The sequence below is a fragment of the Hippopotamus amphibius genome, chromosome 13, assembly GCF_030028045.1.
Source record: "Hippopotamus amphibius kiboko isolate mHipAmp2 chromosome 13, mHipAmp2.hap2, whole genome shotgun sequence".
NCBI lineage: Eukaryota > Metazoa > Chordata > Mammalia > Artiodactyla > Hippopotamidae > Hippopotamus > Hippopotamus amphibius.
The window spans coordinates 102,407,135-102,424,834 of NC_080198.1; the positions used below are offsets into that span (position 1 = coordinate 102,407,135).

General features: G+C 44.5%; 1 protein-coding gene across 1 annotated transcript in view; it reads left to right on the plus strand.

Annotated features, from left to right (window-relative positions):
- Window positions 1–17,700, plus strand: part of POLN (DNA polymerase nu) — a 169,196-nt gene that overhangs the window by 22,368 nt on the left and 129,128 nt on the right. The window contains exons 4-6 of the mRNA XM_057704662.1: window positions 1,129–1,208; window positions 3,511–4,014; window positions 14,978–15,174. Of these exons, the coding sequence (XP_057560645.1) occupies window positions 1,129–1,208; window positions 3,511–4,014; window positions 14,978–15,174 (781 nt within the window). The remainder of the gene's footprint in view (window positions 1–1,128; window positions 1,209–3,510; window positions 4,015–14,977; window positions 15,175–17,700) is intronic.

Below are 17,700 nucleotides of genomic sequence, written 5' to 3' on the forward strand. Positions count from 1 at the left end.
CAGCAAAAAGTGAGACTACCTCTTCTCCTCCACCTCCAATTATGTTTACTTAGTGTTTCCCTGACTACTGATGAGTTTAAGTATTACATCATGCTTGTTTGCTTTTTGGATTTGCTGTTTTGTGTATTGCCTCCCCCTATCTTTGGCTCATTTTTCTATTGAATTGTTTCTTTTTTGGTCAGTGTAACTTGTTGTATAATATAAATATTAACTTTTTTTTTTTGTCCCAAATAGTTTTCCCAATGTATTATTTTCTTTCAGAAGTGGTGCTGGTTGTACTTTCCCTATTTATTAATTTACCTTCTCTACTTAATTGAAATACCATCTTTGTTGTTTATTAAATTCTTATAAGTCCTGGGGTCAGTTTCTGGGTTGTCTACTCTGTTCTAGAGATCTTTTTGTCTATTCCTATTCAAATACCTTGTGGATTTGATTACAGTGGTTTTATAGTATGTTCTGATAATCTGGCAAAGGAAGTCTTCTTTTATTTTTTGCAACTTATCTTTCTTGTCTTAAGATATTTAATATTTCATATGTACTTCGAAATTTTTTTTTCAATTAAAAGAGCCCTGTAGGGTCTCTGATGGAAGTTGCATTAAATTTATATTTGGGAGAATTAAATGTTTTGTTCATATCTCAATGCTATTTCTTTCCATTCGTATAGATCATGCTTTATGCCATTTCATAAGGTTTTAAGTTTTCATCATTGAGTGCCTTGTGCCTTTCTTGTTAAATGTATCCTGAGTATAACTGATGTTTTACTGAATCTCTAATTGTTCCGTTGCAACATTATTCAGTCTAAGAATTTCTTCAAACCTTTAATACTTACAAGCTTTCTGTAAAATGTTGAACTTGGGTTTTCAGAATCCAGTATTCAAATGCAAATGCCAAGTAATACTTTTTAATAAACATTTCATGATTACATAGATCTGTCTCCAGTTAACTTGAAGATACTTTGCATGAATATTTATTGCAATGGTAGCATGCATTTTGGTTGTAAATTGTATTACATTGTTTTAATTACATAAATAATGAGTAAGTGATTATAGAGGCTATTTTCAATGTTTAGCTAATTATATGATTTTAATTTCTCTGTTCCCTCACATTTCCTTTCTGTGTCTCTTAAAGCTGCAGAAGTGGTAGACAAATCCAGTGCTAAGTATTCAGTACTACTTGAAGATGGGAAGAATCAACCACTGGAAAAAATGGTGAATCCTTGCAAATATGAGTAATTCTAAACATAACTTTCATTGAGTCAGTAAATACTTATCAAGTGTCTACTATATGCTAGGCACTGTGCATGCAATTGTTAGAAAACAGGAGTTCTTCTCCAGGAGCTTACAGTTTAATTTGTATGAGGGGATGAGGAAGACAGATAAGCACAGTATTTCTCTATGACACGGTGAATTAGTGTCACAATAGGAGTCAGGGCCGAGTGCTCTGGGACCAGTAGGGGACACAGCTAACCCAGTTTTTGTGCTATTTCGTTCCGCTTTTTCTGGGTGGTGGGGAGAGGAATCTGGGACGTCTTTCTGAATATGAACACTATATCTGAGTTGAGATCTAAAGGATGACTAGAAAATGGTCAGTCTAAAGACCCTCACCTTTAGAGAGTGGGGGAAGGACTTTGGGAAAATTTTTTAGGTTAAGGGAAGAGAGTTTAGAAATTTGGGGTAGTGGAAATAAAGAGACGTTCAGAAAGGAAGGGTTATAAAATTTACATGGGTGAGGTATGTGGTTTGGGCTTGGGGGAGAGATGAGAAGAAGTCATGTTACCAAAGACCTTATATATGAAGCAGTGGTGGAGGTGGCATAATAGTCAAAGAGAGTGGACTCTGGAGCAAACTACCTGAGGTCAAATCCCAATCTAACTGAGTCTAACTTAAGCTCCCTGTAGTAAACCCCTGGATTGATGGGATGGTTATTTGCCCCTTAAGTGGAAGGAGCAGCATCTTTGACAGCGAAGGGACTCTGTGCAGCCCTTTGAAAGTGGATGGAATTTATCTCTCCCAAAGGTATTCAAGCTGTGCTCCTTGGATCCTTAAGGCAGAGGTCTTCAAATCTTTTTGCTCCCTTTCTCTCAAAAGACTTTTGAAAAGCTGTGTATCTCCTGACATATTTTTAAGTTGAAATTTAAAATATTCATCATTGGGACTTCCCTGGTGGTCCAGTGGCTAAGACTCCGCGCTCCCAATGCAAGGGGCCTGGGTTCAATCCCTGGTCAGGGAACTAGATCCGGAATAAGAGTTCGCATGCCACAACTAAGAAAAGATCCCTCATGCCGCAACTGAAGACCCCACATGCCACAAGTAAGATTCCACATGCCGCAACTAAGAGCTGGTGCAGCCAAATGAATAAATATTTTTAAAAATAAATAAAATATTCATCTCAAGTTTAAAAAGTTTCGTAGGACATGATTTCTGGTGTATTGATAATACTGACATTTTAAAAACTGTTTTATCAGGTTTAAAATACATCCACTAATATCTAAATACCGTACTTTGGTAACTTGATATCTACAATCACCCCTTTAAAAACACATGAGCAGGATATTCCTCAACAATCTGAATTGTTATATTTTCCTTTTCCTTCTTTACTCCTTTTCTTGTGTACTCCTCTACAGAATTTTTTTTTTTTTTTAGCTGCACCACATGGCTTGTGGGATCTTAGTTCCCCGACCAGGGATCGAATCCAGGCCCACAGCACTGAAAGCACCGAGTCCTAATCAATGGACCACTAGGGAATTCTGCTCCACAGAAATTTTAATGCGATGTAATTTTATGTTTGGAAGTCTCTTCTTGAAAAGCATATAATATTTCTATGCAATAAAAATGAGTATAATTTTAAATTTTCTGTGGTCATGTGACCAAGTGTTAAGACATTTTCTTTCAAAATTATTTTTGAAGTACTGTTGGTATGCATTTGTTTAGAATAGCATAAATATATCATAAAATCTGAAAAATGAACATTAAAGGTAAAATCTTATTGTGAATGAATCCTTCAGTGAAACAGAGAGATGCATTTTCCCCTCCGTCTGTGAAGCGATGAATGAATATTGCGCATTGCTGGACGGAAGCAGGGAAGAGGATTGCTGCGGAACTGTATTTTTTTTTAAATTTAGTAGATAGATTAACATAGTATCAGCTGGTTGTGGTGATTTCATTTTCTCTATAAATGGCCTTTGCTTGGAAGCTGTTAGTGATTCACCCCCCCTCTTAGGCACACGCACAGCACACGCCCCTGCACAGCACCTCCTGTTACACCACGGCTCCCGCCCAGGGCTGCGGTGGGAGACTTTCTAAACCAACTCCTGCCTGCTCCAGCCCAGGATGCAGATACGCACTCCTGCCTGGGTTGAGAGAAACCACTGCCCATTAAAAAGCTCAATCATAGTTAGTGTGACACTGTGTCCCCACTTCACCTTAGATTAGTTTTATCAGATTTTACTTTAGTTTATAGACCTGTCTTATGAATCCATATTCTAGTGAAGTATTTTCCATTTTTCTCTAGAATCTTAATTCTCTTACAAGCCAGACATCAAGAGTTTGCATCAAGTTCTCTCCTCAGTCCTCCAATATCAGACTCACAGATCAATTGTCTAGTGACCAAAACCAGAAGAGCATCAGCTCATCGGCTTCTTCCAGGTGCTTAACTCCACAGTGTGACCAAGAGGCCTCAGTTCTACGGAAAATGGGACGTGAAAGAAAACAGCTGCCAAAGGAAAATATAAGTAATGAAAGCAACAAAGAAAGCATGAATCTTAAAAGAAAACATATCACATGTAATAATTCATCAGAGAAAACAAGTAAACTTATGGCATTGGAAGAAGATGCTGATGAGGTTGAAACCTACCTAAATTCTGGGAACTCAAAAGCATTCAAAGACGATTTTTGTGATGTTAGATATTTGGATGCTTTGGAGAAAAGCCAGCTGATTGAAATGCTCAAACAGGCAGTGGCCTTGGTGGTAACTCTGATGTATAAGGATGGCTCAACTCAGCTGAGAGCTGACCAGGTTAGTAAAGGGCATTGGTGTTTGTTTGTTCTGTTTTGTTGGCACCATAAAAGAAACCCATTTTCTTAGTGACTGGTTTTGATAGGAGAGCTAGAAATAAGATTTTAAGCCTCCTCCTTCCCCCAGTGGTGAGTGACTGATAGTGCATAGTTCTCGTCAGGTTGTTGAGAAACTGCCAAATGGTTTCCAGAGTACCTGTACCATTTTACATTCCACCAGCAATGTGTGAGTTTCCAAATTCTCCACCTCCTTGTCAGTATGTGTTGTCTCTCTTTTGTATTTTAACCATTCTACTGTGTGTGAAGTGGTATTTCATTGTGGTTTAAAATTGCATTTCCCTAATAACTGGTGACGTTAAGCATCTTCTCACATGCTTAAGGCCATTTGTATATCTCCTTTGGTGAAATGTCAGTTCAAGTCTTTTGCTCTTTTTTTTTTTTTTTTGCTCATTTTTAAAATTGGGTTATTTGTGTTTTATTTTGGATCTGTAAGTGTTCTTTATATGTTCTGATACAAGTCTCTTGTCAGCTATATGATTTGTAATTCTCCAAAATCTGTGGCTTGTTTTTATCAATTTCTTGATGGTGACTTTTATTAATTAATTAATTTATTTATTGGCTGTGTTGGGTCTTTGTTGCAGTGCATGAGCTTTCTCTAGTTGCAGCGAGCGAGGGCTACTCTTGTTGTGGTGCACAGGCTTCTCATTGCAGTAGCTTCTCATTGCAGAGCATGGGCTCTAGGCGCATGGGCTCAGTAGTTGTGGCACATGGGCTTCAGTACTTGTGGCTTGCGGGCTCTAGAGCACAGGCTCAGTAGTTGTGGTGCACGGACTTAGTTGCTCTGTGGCATGTGGGATCTTCCCAAACCAGGGATCGAACCCGTGTCCCCTGCATTGGCAGGCAGATTCTTAACCACTGCACCACCAGGGAAGTGCCTTGATGGTATCTTTTAAAGCACAAAAAGTTTTTTAATTTGATGAACTCCAGTTTATCAAGTACTTTTATTTCTTGTGCTTTAGTTGTTATATTTAAGACTGTTTTGCCTATCCCAGGTTATGAACATTTACTGTATTTTCTTCTAAGAATTTATCATTTGAGCTCTTACATTTAAACCTGTGACCCACTGCGAGTTTATTTTTGTGCGTGCTGTGAGATAAGGGCACAAATCTACCCTCTTGCATGTTGATGGCTAGTTTTCCCAGCACCATTTGCTGAAAACACACTTCCCATTAAACCTTTTGGCACTTTTATAGAAGCTCAATAGACTGTAAAAGTAAGGGTTTATTTCTGGACATTTAATTCTTTCCACTGATCTATATGTCTGTCCGTATGCCAGTACCACACTGTCTTGATTACTTTAGATTTACAGTAAGTTTTGAAATCAGGAAGTATGTCTTCCAGCTTTGTCTTTTTCAAGATTGTTTGGGGTATTCTGGTTCCTTTGCATTTCCATATAAATTTTAGGATCAACTTGTCAATTTTTTCAAATATCCAGCTGGGATTTTGGTATAAATTGGGTTGAATCTGTAGATTCATTTTGGCAGTTTTGTTACCAACCCAAGCCCTTGGACTCTTTAATCAATACACATTGATAAGAAGTCAGGCAAGAATGTCCAGCAAGCTTTACTGGGGCTCGTGCTGCAGCACAAGGGAGCAAGAACAAGAAACAGGTTCCCTTGCTCGCCACCTGAGAGGAGCTGCTTGGATCCGTAAATAGCATAACAGTGGCAGCAGATCCGTGGGTTGGGCAGGAGACGTGGCCGAGGGGTCTGTCCACCCCTCGTTGGTGCCGTGTGCAGGGATCACGTGCAGTGCCCTGCTTTTGCTCCCAGCACCTCAGAAATGGCCGTTTGCTTGTGGCCATGTATCCTGTTGCTCATAATTGCCCCAACTTGCCCACACACACAGTTATTTTTAGTCACTTATAGCTTCTTTGCATCCTATTGCTCAGGGAGACGTTTGTCCAGGTGCAGCACCATCTCATTTCCCCCGAGGAATTCTACATCCCTTATTCTTAAGGGTTAAGGGGCTGAAGGTCTCTTCTTCTGGAGTTGCTTCCTGCTGAACTGGGGCCACAGACCCTAGCCAACTCTAGAGGTGTACAAGTCCCTTGCTGACTGTTCCAAGGACCTGCAGGGACCCGGGTCACCCTCCACGGGAATGGGTTGAAATCCTTGGGCCATCATGAGCCTTACTTGAAACTGTTGGGGTCTAGAAGACACAAACTTGACCCAAAGATTAAACAAACAGAGGCTAGAAAGGAGAACAATAATAGCCACTAACGGGCCTAGAAAGGGAAGGAACCAGGTTGCCTTGGGGAGGGCGTCCCTAGCTCTTGACCAGACAGTGGAGGCGACAGCGGCCCTGCCAAAACTGTGAAGCCGTTCTGCTTGGGTGTGTATCTCCTTAATATTAACTTCCACCTGGCCTGTCGCATCGATCCAGCAGGAAGTAGTGGTTAGCGCACAAAATCTGCCTTGCTCTGCTAGAAGGTAATCAAGAGCGGCATCAGCCAGAGAAACAGGAGAGATCTTCAGTCCTGTTAAGGCTTAAGGCTTGCCCTGTCTGTTCCATTATATAAGCAAGCTGCTTGGCGAAGTTTCTTAGTGTAACTTCAGGATGGGTGGAGCACCCCTCCATGGGGCTGCTGGTCTGACGGTCAGCCCCGCCCCGCTGAGATGTCCCTAGTGCTCTCCCCCAGGGCAGTCCCACCATGAGTGAAAACTCCTCCTCCCCGTGGTTCCCATCGTGCATTCCCTTATGAAGCGGACATCATCAATGCACTTGTAGGATATAGCTTCATTGGAAGAGGTTGGGATCTGGCCATTATTCCGCAGCGTGTGGTGGTTTGGGTGTTTGCAGAGGAAAACAGAACCTTCAGGGGCTCAGATCTGAATGTCTGTCTCACTGTTAAGAGCGGACAGTCCTTGAAGCACATAATCATTGCTAGTGCTGAGCAGGTAGGGGAGGGTGGACCCTTGTGTTGCTGATTTGGGTCACATAGTCTTACAGTGGTCTTGACAAGATGCTCGTGCGTGACCTTGCTGGCAGTGTCAGGAGGTCGCACTGATAGGCCTGATCACTGTTTGCTCAGTATCCCACAGGTGAGTTGAATTGGATGGACCAGGTGGATGGGCCGTTTCCTTCCCACCATCCACATTCCCCTTCTGTGTTGTTTAAGGGGACGGAGCCAAGCTTTGAAACAGGGTATCAGTGGGTGAGGTTGTAGGTACAGCCCATTCCTGTGTAAGAGGCAGGATATCTGTTGTAGTTGTACCTCGGGGGGCAGGGATTCTTGGCACATGTGAAGCAAGGGCCATTTGTGCAGTTTAATTTAGTGTATCCCACGCCTCGCGTCTGGTTGTTTAACCCAGGAGTCCGGTGAAAGCACTGTGTGACCAGCAGGGGTTGGGGGGTGGCAGGTGTCCCTGACCCAGATTGTTCATTAGTAGCAGAACTGACAGGTTCAGAGGGATTGCGAGGGGCAGGGAGAGGGACTCGTAGCCGGGGTGTTGATCGCATACCCAGCGTTCTCTTAAATGTTCCCCTTCCGATGCGAGTCTGGAGATGCTGATAAGTGAGTTCTCCTGCCACTGTTCCCTAGTCACAGGGACTAGCTGGGCAGATAGAATCGATAGGAGTGTTCCCTGTGGTGGAGTGTTTCCCTAAACCCAGCACAGACAAAAGAGCTGCTTCCCTGCTGGGGGTGGCTGAGCAAACCGGCAAAACACAAGCAAGGTTATAATGACAAAAATGGCAAATAGGGACTTCCCTGGCGGTCCATGGTTAAGATTTCGCCTTCTAACGCAGGGGGTGTGGGTTCAATCTCTGGTTGGGGAGCTAAGATCCCACATGCCTCATGGCCAAAAAACCAAAACATAAAACAGAAGCAATATTGTTACAAATTCAATAAAGACTTTAAAAATGGTCCACATCAAAAAAAAACTTAAAAAAAAAAAAAGGCAGGTAGGAGTCCCGCCCACCACATCACTTTTTACTTATCTGTTGGTGGTGCTTGTCTTTGAGTAGGTATCTTAGGTCCTCCACTGGCTTATGGGTATATTGTTCCTCCCTTATGACCTGCGGGGTTTGGGCAGGTAAGAGCTTTAGTCTGGACAAATGTACCCAACTAGGTACCCCTTGCAGTTTGACAGCAGTGGGGGTGGCTAAAATCACTCTGTAGGGGCACTTCCATTTTGTCAAGAGTTAGTCTTCGGGGGAATGCCTCCTTCCAAGTCTTAAGAACTTGATCCCCAGGGTTAATTTGTAGAGGGGCGGCTCCTTCTGCTGTGTTTTTAGCGGAAGCTGGAAGAGCCTGATTGGCATAGTCCTGGACTGCCTTCTGAACTTGTCATAGGTTAATAACATATCTCAGGGTCTGGCTCACTTCCTCATGCAGTAGGCTGTCAGTAGTAAGAAAAGGCCCCCATAGGACATTTCATATGGGTCAAGCCTCAGACCACGCCTGGCGAGTAATGGACCCTGTGGAGTACAGTAGGAAGCAGGTTGGTCCAGGGTTCATGGGTCTCTTGTCAGAGCTTTGCTAAGGCTTTCTTTAAAGGATGGTTCATTTTCTCTACCTTCCCTGAAGATTGGGGGTGCCAAGAGGTGTGTCGCTTGCAGTCTATCCCTACAGCTGCTGAGCACCCCTACAAAAGAGGGCCGGTGATCATTCCGGAGGGATTTTGGAAGCCAGAACTGAGGAATTATCTCCTTTAAAAGGGACTTTCAGACTTCAGTAGCCCTTTCAGATTGAGCGGGAAAAGCTTCAGTGCAGCCCGTGAAGGTATCAACAAACACAGGAAGATATTTGTATGCTGAGTGCAGGGGCATTTGGGTAAAATCTAATTGTCAGTCTTCTCCCAGGTGTGTTCTTCAGCGTTGTACTGGCTTGAGTAATGAAGGGGGATTGGGGGGCCAGTGGGTTGTTACGGACACACAAATCACAGGCAAGGATCACTCATTTCACTGCTCCCTTAAGTCCCTTCCCTGAGGAAGCCTTCTACGTCAAATCCCATAGTGCATCCCTCCCATGATGGGTGGCACAATGCAAAGTCTTAACGAGCCGCTGTCATTGGTCTTCAGGGGTAAACACTTTGTCCTCTTTTATGTACCGACCAGTGTCTTTTTTGTCATAGACCCATTTTTCAACATTTCCTGTTCCTCCAGCGACGGCTAGGATGGCTGGGACGGCTAGGGAGCCCGGGGAGCCAGTTACCAGGGCCGTGATCTGTTTGGGCTCTTATAACCAAGTTGCCTGCTTTGCTGTTTGATCAGCTTTGCTATTCCCTTGGCTCTTAAGAGATCCATCCTTCCAATGGCCTTTACAACAGCAGGTTACTGCCACCTGGGTTGGGAGCTGTACTGCTTCTAGAAGGGCCAGGATTAAATCTTTATGTCTTATGGGAGAGCTTCTAGCAGTTAACATTCCTCTTTTCTTCTAACTGGCAGCATGAGCATGTGGCCCATGGAGCCCATGTTTAGAATCAGTAAAAATATTTCATCTCTTATCCTTCCCTAATTGCAACACTCTCATTAATGCAAATAGCTCGGCCTTCTGGGCCAATGTCTGGGTGGCAGGGCCTTGGCTTCTGTGACTTCATCTAGACCAACTATGGCATACCTTGCCTTCCGGGTCCCCATCTCTATAAAACTGCTCCCATCAGCAAGCCACTTGCCCTCTGGGCTGTCAAGAGGTTCATCTAGAAGATCAGACCTGTGGAGAAAGTTTGTTCTGTGGTCTCTATACATGATGCAGTAAGTCTCCATTCTCAACCTCTGGGAGCAGAGTTGCTGGGTTCAGAGTTTGGCATACCTTAAGGTCCTAATGTCAGGGGTGTCCATTTGGAGGGCCTGATATCTTTGTTAACGTCCTCTAGTGAACCAATGATGTCCTTTGACCTCCAGCACAGATTGTACCTGATGAGGGGTTAGCACATCTAAGTGTTGTCTAGGATGAGCTTGGAAGCCTCATTAATCAACAGGGCTGTGGCTGCTACTCCCTGCAGGCAGCTTGGCCATCCCAGGGCCACGGAGTCCAGTTGGTTTGAAAAGTAAGCCACTCGACTTTGCTCTGGCCCCAGCTTTGGAGTCAGGACTCCGAGAGCTATCCCTGACCTCTCATGGACATATAGGGTAAAGAGTTTGTCTAATGTTGGAAGCCCTAGTGCTGGTGCCCTACTCAACTCAGTCCTTAGAGTCTCAAAAGCCCACAGGCGGCCCCTATTCCCTTTCTTCCCCCTTCAGCGCCTTATATAGAGGTTTTGCTATAAGGTCATAATTTGGAGTCCGGATACAACAGAACCCAGCCATCCTGAGAAGGCCTTGGAGTTGTCTCTTTGTGGTTGGCGATGGTAATGCACTCATTGCTGTCTTTCAGTCCATGGTCAGGACTCATGCTCCTGGGATCAAAACAGATCCTAAATACTGAACCCATTGTTGTGAAATCTGAGCCTTCGTTAGAAAAAGAGGACCTTAACAGTATTCTCATCCCAATCTTGCTTTGTCTCACTGCTTATTAGCAGGATCATCAACATACTGTAATAGAGTTCAATTTTTCAGGCTTAATTCTCTCAGTTCTTTTGCTAACGAGTTTCCAAAAAAATGGGGGCTATCCTGAAAACCCTGTGGAATCAATGTCCTAGTGTGTTGAGTAGCCTCCAGAGGGTCAGGGTCCCTCCATTCAAAGGCAAAACGATATTGAGCGTCTAGATGGAGGGGAATATGGAAAAATGCACCTTTGAGGTCTTACACAGAGATACGGAGCGCTTCCTGGCACTTGGGCAAGGAGGCTGTGTGGGTTTGGCACCGCTGGGTGACTAGGGATGACTGCCTAGTTCATCGCGTGTAAGTCTTGCACAAACCAATACTCCCCTTTAGGCTTCTGAACGGGGAGGGTCGGGGTGTTGCAAGGGGATTGGCAGGGCCTGATGAGTCCGTGTCTTAGGAATTTGGTGAGCAGCTGTTGGATCCCCCTCAGGGCCTCGGCCTTTAAAGAATGTTGTCACCAGGAGCTGGGGCCAGCCAGGCATCCCACAGGAGGGCACTCAGGACGTTCCCTTTCCCAGTTCCCCTCCTTCCACGGAAAGTCACACTGATTTCTGCCCAGGCGGCTCCTGGGCTGCTGGTCTGGTCTTCTCGGCCATCTAGGGTCACCTCAAGATGGCGGGTGATCAGAGCAGCTAAGAGCTGCGTTTTCTTGATTAATCTCCTATCCTTGTTGGCCTCATCTGCCATCTTCAAGGTTGTTATAGACCTTGAAGGCCTCCTCTGCTAAGGTTGACAGCAGGATTTGGGGCCCAGCCTCAAGCTTTTGTAATTTCCTCCTGATAGGAGGAGTGGACTGGGTGATACAATGCACAGCCAATAGTGACTTCCCTTCTGCAGACTGAGGGTCTGTGTGGGTGTCCTTCCTGAATGCCTCTGTTGCCCGGCCCAGGAAGACTGCTGGGTTTTTATCTTTTTCTTGTGTAACCTCTTGAACCTTATCATAATTTACAGGCTTCATACACCTGTTCATTCCTTCTGATAAACAAGTAATATAATATCTCATCCTGGCCTGGCCTACATGATCCTCAGAATCCCAGTGGGGGTCCTGTTTTGGGATTGAGTCACCAGTTCGATAAATCCGGTGGTGTGGGTTGGTGGCCACTAGGCTGTCTGTGTGTTCCCTGGTCTTGCTTAGTATGCATTCCTTCTTGTCCAGGGTGCAGCAATGGGCCAGAATAACTGCGATTCCTGCCATGTCAGGGAACACGTTAACCCCAGCATGGTAAATTTGTCCCTAAACTTGTCAGGGTTCTGTGAGAATCTGCCAAAGCCCTCCTTACAGATTCCTAAGTCTCCCATTGAGAAGGCGACATGCAGTCTAGTAATTCCCGCATTCCCATCAGCTACTTCCAGGAGGGGGTAAAGGCCCTATGGTGTGAAAGTAGGGGATAATTTTGAACCTGATCAGAGCCCCATTGGGGGCAGCACTGGGGGTTCTGGTCTCAGGGTTCCTGGCTCAGTGGGGTAAGGTGGGGGTCCAGGGGCTGAAGGTGATATTGAAGGGGAAGAAGTGGGGACCTTAGAAGGAGGCCCATGTGCCAGTGACTAGCTGGCGGTTGAAAGAGGGGATCTGTGAGAAAGTCTGGTTCTGAATCTTGGGGGCAAAGGAGAAATAGAGGCCACACACACATGACAGAAGTCCCTCAAACCAGGGTCTTGATAAAGTTTCATAAAGGCCTGCACATAAGGGACCGCTCCCCATTTTGGGGACTGCTTACAATATTTTGGTCCAGTTGTAAAATGGTGTTAAAGTTAAGGGATCCATTCTGTGGCCACTTCTTCTGGTCACCTAAAGCATATTGCACCTAGGCTGTGTTGCAAAAGAAGATAGTTTTTAAACCATCTAATTTAAACTGTCCTCAGTTTTAAAGAATTCAACCCAGAGGAAAATCTTTGGGGGCGTTTCCCATGTTTACATATAAATCTGGTGGCTAACGACTAGAGATCCTGGGGCTGGATGAAGTCCTCAAGACCTGATGTAACAAAACCGAAGGATGAGATGACAAAGGAGATTTCAGGACTCGTTTCTCCACAGTTGAAGACACAGAACAGAGAAATACTGGGAGGTTGTGTAAAGTTCGCCCCAACAGGGGCCTTGGAGGGTGGGGGTATAGATGTATGAAGTAAGGAAAAAGAAATAAGAGAAAGAGAGAGAGCCTGCTGTTTCAGCCTGCCCATCTGTGGGCATCTGTTCAGGCAGTTCCAGTCTGCCATGCTCTTCCACAAGGGCCAGTGGAGGGAGGCACTCCGTCCACCACCCACCAGGGTGAACAGACCCAGAAACCAGTGCTGGTGGGACGACTGGGACTTTACTCCACAAATGGGACTTTAACCCAGGAAAAAGAAGTTGAGAAGTTTGTGACGACTGGGCTTCCCACCACTACACGATATGAGGATTGAACCTCTGTCACTCTCGGAACTCTCCCCTCAAGGAAAGCCCACCAGACCAAGATCTGCACACTATGAGGCAAGCCTCTCCCACCTCTGTCACCCATTAGGGTGAGCCAGTGCCAGCCAGAGGGAGCATGGTCTTACCGGCTGAGAGGAGTTAGGCTGTACTTGCAGGGCATTCACTTTCTCAGAAGGATGTGGCAGAGTAGGAGAGGACAAAGGAAGGAGATGGGGTGAGAGAGAGAGAGATCAGAAGAGAGAAAAAGGACAGAGGGAAAGGGGAAGGGGAAAGTTGCCTGGACAAGGATAGTGAGATCCCTGGGGCAATGAAGGAAGGCTTACCAACTGCTGCAGCACTGAAGCAAAGATTCAGGTGGCTGCTTCTCAGCTGCAAGGGTACCGAATGGGCCCAGATCCTCTCTCAGAGGGGCAAGGAAAAAAGAAGGCCCCACATGTCCCAGCAGAGTCACTAAAAATTATGTTACCAACCAGGGCCCTTGGACTCTTTAATCAATAGAAATTGATAAGAGGCCAGGTGAGAACTTCAGACAAGGCTTTTTTGGGGCTTGTGCTGCAGCACAAGGGAGCAAGAACAAGAAACATGTTCCCTTGCCTTCTTCCTGAGAGGAGCTACTTGGGTCCTTAAATAGGGTAATAGTGGGGGTGGGTCTGTGGGTTGGGCAGGAGGCATAGCTTAGGGGTTTGTCCACCCCTTGGTGGTGCTGTGTGCAGGGATCATGCGTGGTGCCCTGCTTTTGCTCCCAGAACCTCAGAAATGGCAGTTTGTTTGTGGCCTTTTTGTATCTTGTTGCTCATAATTGCCCCAACTTGCCCACCATGGAGTTATTTTTAGTTGCTTATAGTTTCTTTGTATCCTATTGCTCAGGGAGACATTTGTCCAGGTGCAAGCACTCTGGTAGAGGATCCCAAGTCCCGGCCTAGTTCAGTTTTGCCATCTTAACAGTATTGAATTTTCTGATCCATGAACAGGGGATGTCCTTTCATTTATTTAAAACTTCAATTTCTTTTAGCAATGTTTTGTAATTTTCAGTGTAGTATATAAATCTTGCTTTACCTTTCATTTTTGAAATGCATTTTTATGAGATAAAGAATTATAAGTTGATAGGTTTTTTTCTTTCAGTAGTTTAAAGAGGCCATTGTCTTCTCACTTGCTTTGTTTCCCATAAGAAATTTGCTATCACCCTTCTCTTTGTTTCTATCTAGGCAATGTGTCCCATTCCCCTTCCCCAGCTTCTTAAGGTTTTCTCTTTATCACTGTTTTCAAGCAAATTGATTATGATATGACTTGGTGTAGTTTTCTTCATGTTTTTTCTACTTGGAGTTTATTGATCTTGGTTCTACAACTCAGCTTGAGAGAACTGACATTATTTTGAGTTTTGTAGTCCTTAAACATGGTATGGGTCTCTGTCATGTAGGTCTCCTCTGATTTTTTTTCATTAGTATTTTATAGTTTTCAGTATACAGATCCTATACATGTTATATTGATTTCTATCTAAGTATTTAATTTGGGGGAATAGTTACTATAAATAGTAATTTCTTTTTTAAAAGTTTATTTTTACATGTTCATTGTCAGTGTATGGAAATATAATTGATTTTTGTGTTTTGCTCTTGTATCCAATAACCCTGCTAAACTCACATATTAGTTCCAGGACATGTTTTGTTTTGTTTTGTAGATTCCTTTGCGTTTTCTATATAAACATTTACATTATCTGTAAATAGGGACAGTATAGTTCGTCCTTTCTAATTTATATACCTTTTATTTCTTTTTCCTGCTGTATTGCATTGGCTAAGACTTCCATTATGATGTTGAATAGGGAGGAGACCAGATTTGGAGAGTAAGCTCATGGGTTTGGCTTCTGGCATTGATTGTCATTAAAAGAGGTGTTCATTTACAAATTTTAATTTTAGGCCTTTTCTTTCTGCTTAATTATAAAACGTGCAGATCTTTGTTGAATAAATGCATTGTTTATGTTTGATTTTGGAACCTTATTTTGTGTTCACAGGTTCCAGTTTCCTCTGTTAAAGGCATTGTGATGTTACTAAGGAGCCGTGCAGAGGAAGGCAGTGGTCCTCTGGCTGCCCCAGCCTCTGACAGTGCTCTGGAGGAAGGTTTCACGCCCAGTGATCCGTGTATCTACATAAAAACTGAGCACTCTTCTATCTGGGGCCAAGAGCAAGAGGCACACCATCAATTTGCCAGGTGAGAAATCTTTATTAATTACCTTAAATCCTACTTATTCACCTGCTTTCTCCTAATTTATTAGAGTTTCCCAAGCTCCAGTTTTAGTTATTTAAGCTTTTAGAAGTTTTGTACGAGCACATGAAAATAAAATAGATCTAAATGACAGAAACCTCTACAAACACTGGCCCTGTCTCCCTCAAAGAGCTTCTGGAATAGAGGGTCCATCCACGGGAGCCTGCCCTGGATTTGAGTCAACATTGCAACAAGAAGTTGGTGAGAAAAGCATCATCTTAAGGTGTGAAAACCCACCGTCGCTGCTGGAGTCCTGGGTGATTTCCTTATCACACTCGTCCACTCGCTCATGGCATTAGAAAATTGTTATCACTGCCTTCAAACAGTAAATAGTCCTCAATACCACCAAGATATTACTAATTTCAAAGCTTTGTCCTGTGAAAATAGACAAGAAATGCCTCACTTGTATTTGCCTTCCTAGAATCTTAGAATTTCAGAGCAGGCAGGGTTGCTTGAGTCTCATTGTGGGTGATGCCCCTCATCACTGTTTCTTTGTTCATGTTGTCAGCCTGACTCACTTCTGCTTTGGGTGCAGGCATCCACTTCCTGTTTGCCCAGCCCTCTGAGCTCAAGTCAATTAGGTGCCTGGAAGGAGCTCCTTGAAGCCACTGCCTGAAGAGGTGTTCAAGGAGGCTCAGGGTGAGAAGGTGGGGGCCTGATCCTGGCCCTTCCTGCCTAATACAGTCTCACGGGGCTTTGGGTGGGTTTAGGTAGTTGTTGTGTCGGCTTCAGCCTACGGATAGGGATGCTCTCGTGGCTAGGAGTACCTGAGGCACTGGTCCCGCCTCTATTCCTCCCCCCAAACCCCCACAGACACTTCCTCCACAGGGGCCAGCACTGTAGCTGCACCAGCCTTTGTGGTTCTTATGATCAGCAAAAACTATTAGGGAATTTGAGGAACAAGATTTATCACTCATGAGGATTAAGATGGTGGAGTAGGAGGACGTGCGCTCACTCCCTCTTGCAAGAGCACCGGAATTACAACTAACTGCTGAACAATCATCGACAGAAGGACACTGGAACTCACCAAAAAAGACACCCCACATCCAGAGACAAAGGAGAAGCCGCAATGAAACGGTAGGAGGGGTGCAATCACATTAAAATCAAATCCCATAAATGCTGGGTGGGTGACTCACAAACTGCAGAACAGTTATACTGCAGAAGTCCACCCACTAAAGTGAAGGTTCTGAGCCCCACATCAGACTTCCCAACCTGGGGGTCCAGCAACGGGAGGAGGAATCCCCAGAGAATCAGACCCTGAAAGCCAGTGGGATTTGATTGCAGGACCTCCACAGGACTGGGGGAAACAGAGACTCCACTCTTGGAGGGCACACAAAAAAATGTGCTCACCAGGACCCAGGGGGAAGGAGCAGTGACCCGATAGGAGACTGAACCAGACCTACCTGCTGGTGTTGGAGGGTTGCCTGCAGAGGTGGGGGGCAGCTGTGGCTCACCAAGGAGGCAGGGGCACTGGCAGCAGGGGTTTTGGGAAGTGCTTATTGGTGTGAGCCCTCCAGAGAGTCTACCATTAGCCCCACCAAAGAGCCTGTGGGCTCCAGCACTAGGTGGCCTCAGGCCAAACAACAAACAAGGTGTGAACACAGCCCTACCCATTAACAGACAAGCAGATTAAAGTTTTACTGAGCTCCGCCCACCAAATCAGATTAAAGCTTTACTGAGCTCCGCCCACCCAGCCCTATCCACCATCAGTCCCTCCCATCAGGAAGCACACAGGAGGCTCCTAGATAGCTTCCTCCACAAGAGGGCAGACAGCAGTATCAAGCAGTATCAGCACTATTTCATCTTGCAGAACTGAAAACCACAGCCATAGAAAGATAGAGAAAATGAAAAAGCAGAGGACTTTGTACCAGATGAAGGGACAGGATAAAGCCCCAGAAAAACAACTAAATCAAGAGGAGATAGGCACCCTTACAGAAAAAGAATTCAGAATAATGATGGTGAAGATGATCCAAGACTTTGAAAAAAGACTGGATGCAAAGATTGAAGAGTTTACCAAAGACCTAGAAGAATTAAAGAGGAAACAAACAGAGATATGCAACACAATAACGGAAATGAAAAATACACTAGAGGGAACCAATAGCAGATTAACTGAGGCAGAAGGGCGAATAAGTGAGCTGGAAGACAGAATGGTGATAATCACTGATGCAGAAAAGAATAAAGAAAAAAGAATGAAAAGAACTGAAGACAGCGTAAGAGACCTCTGGGACAATGTTAAACGCACCAACATTCGCATTATAGGGGTCCCAGAAGGAGATGAGAGAGAGAAAGGACCTGAGAAAATATTGGAAGAGACTCTAGTTGAAAACTTCCCTAACATGGGAAAGGAAATAGCTACCCAAGTCCAGGAAGCGCAGAGAGTCCCAGGCAGGATAAATCCAAGGAGAAACATGCCAAGACATATAGCAGTCAAACTGACAAAAATTAAAGACAGAGAAAAGTTATTAAAAGTAA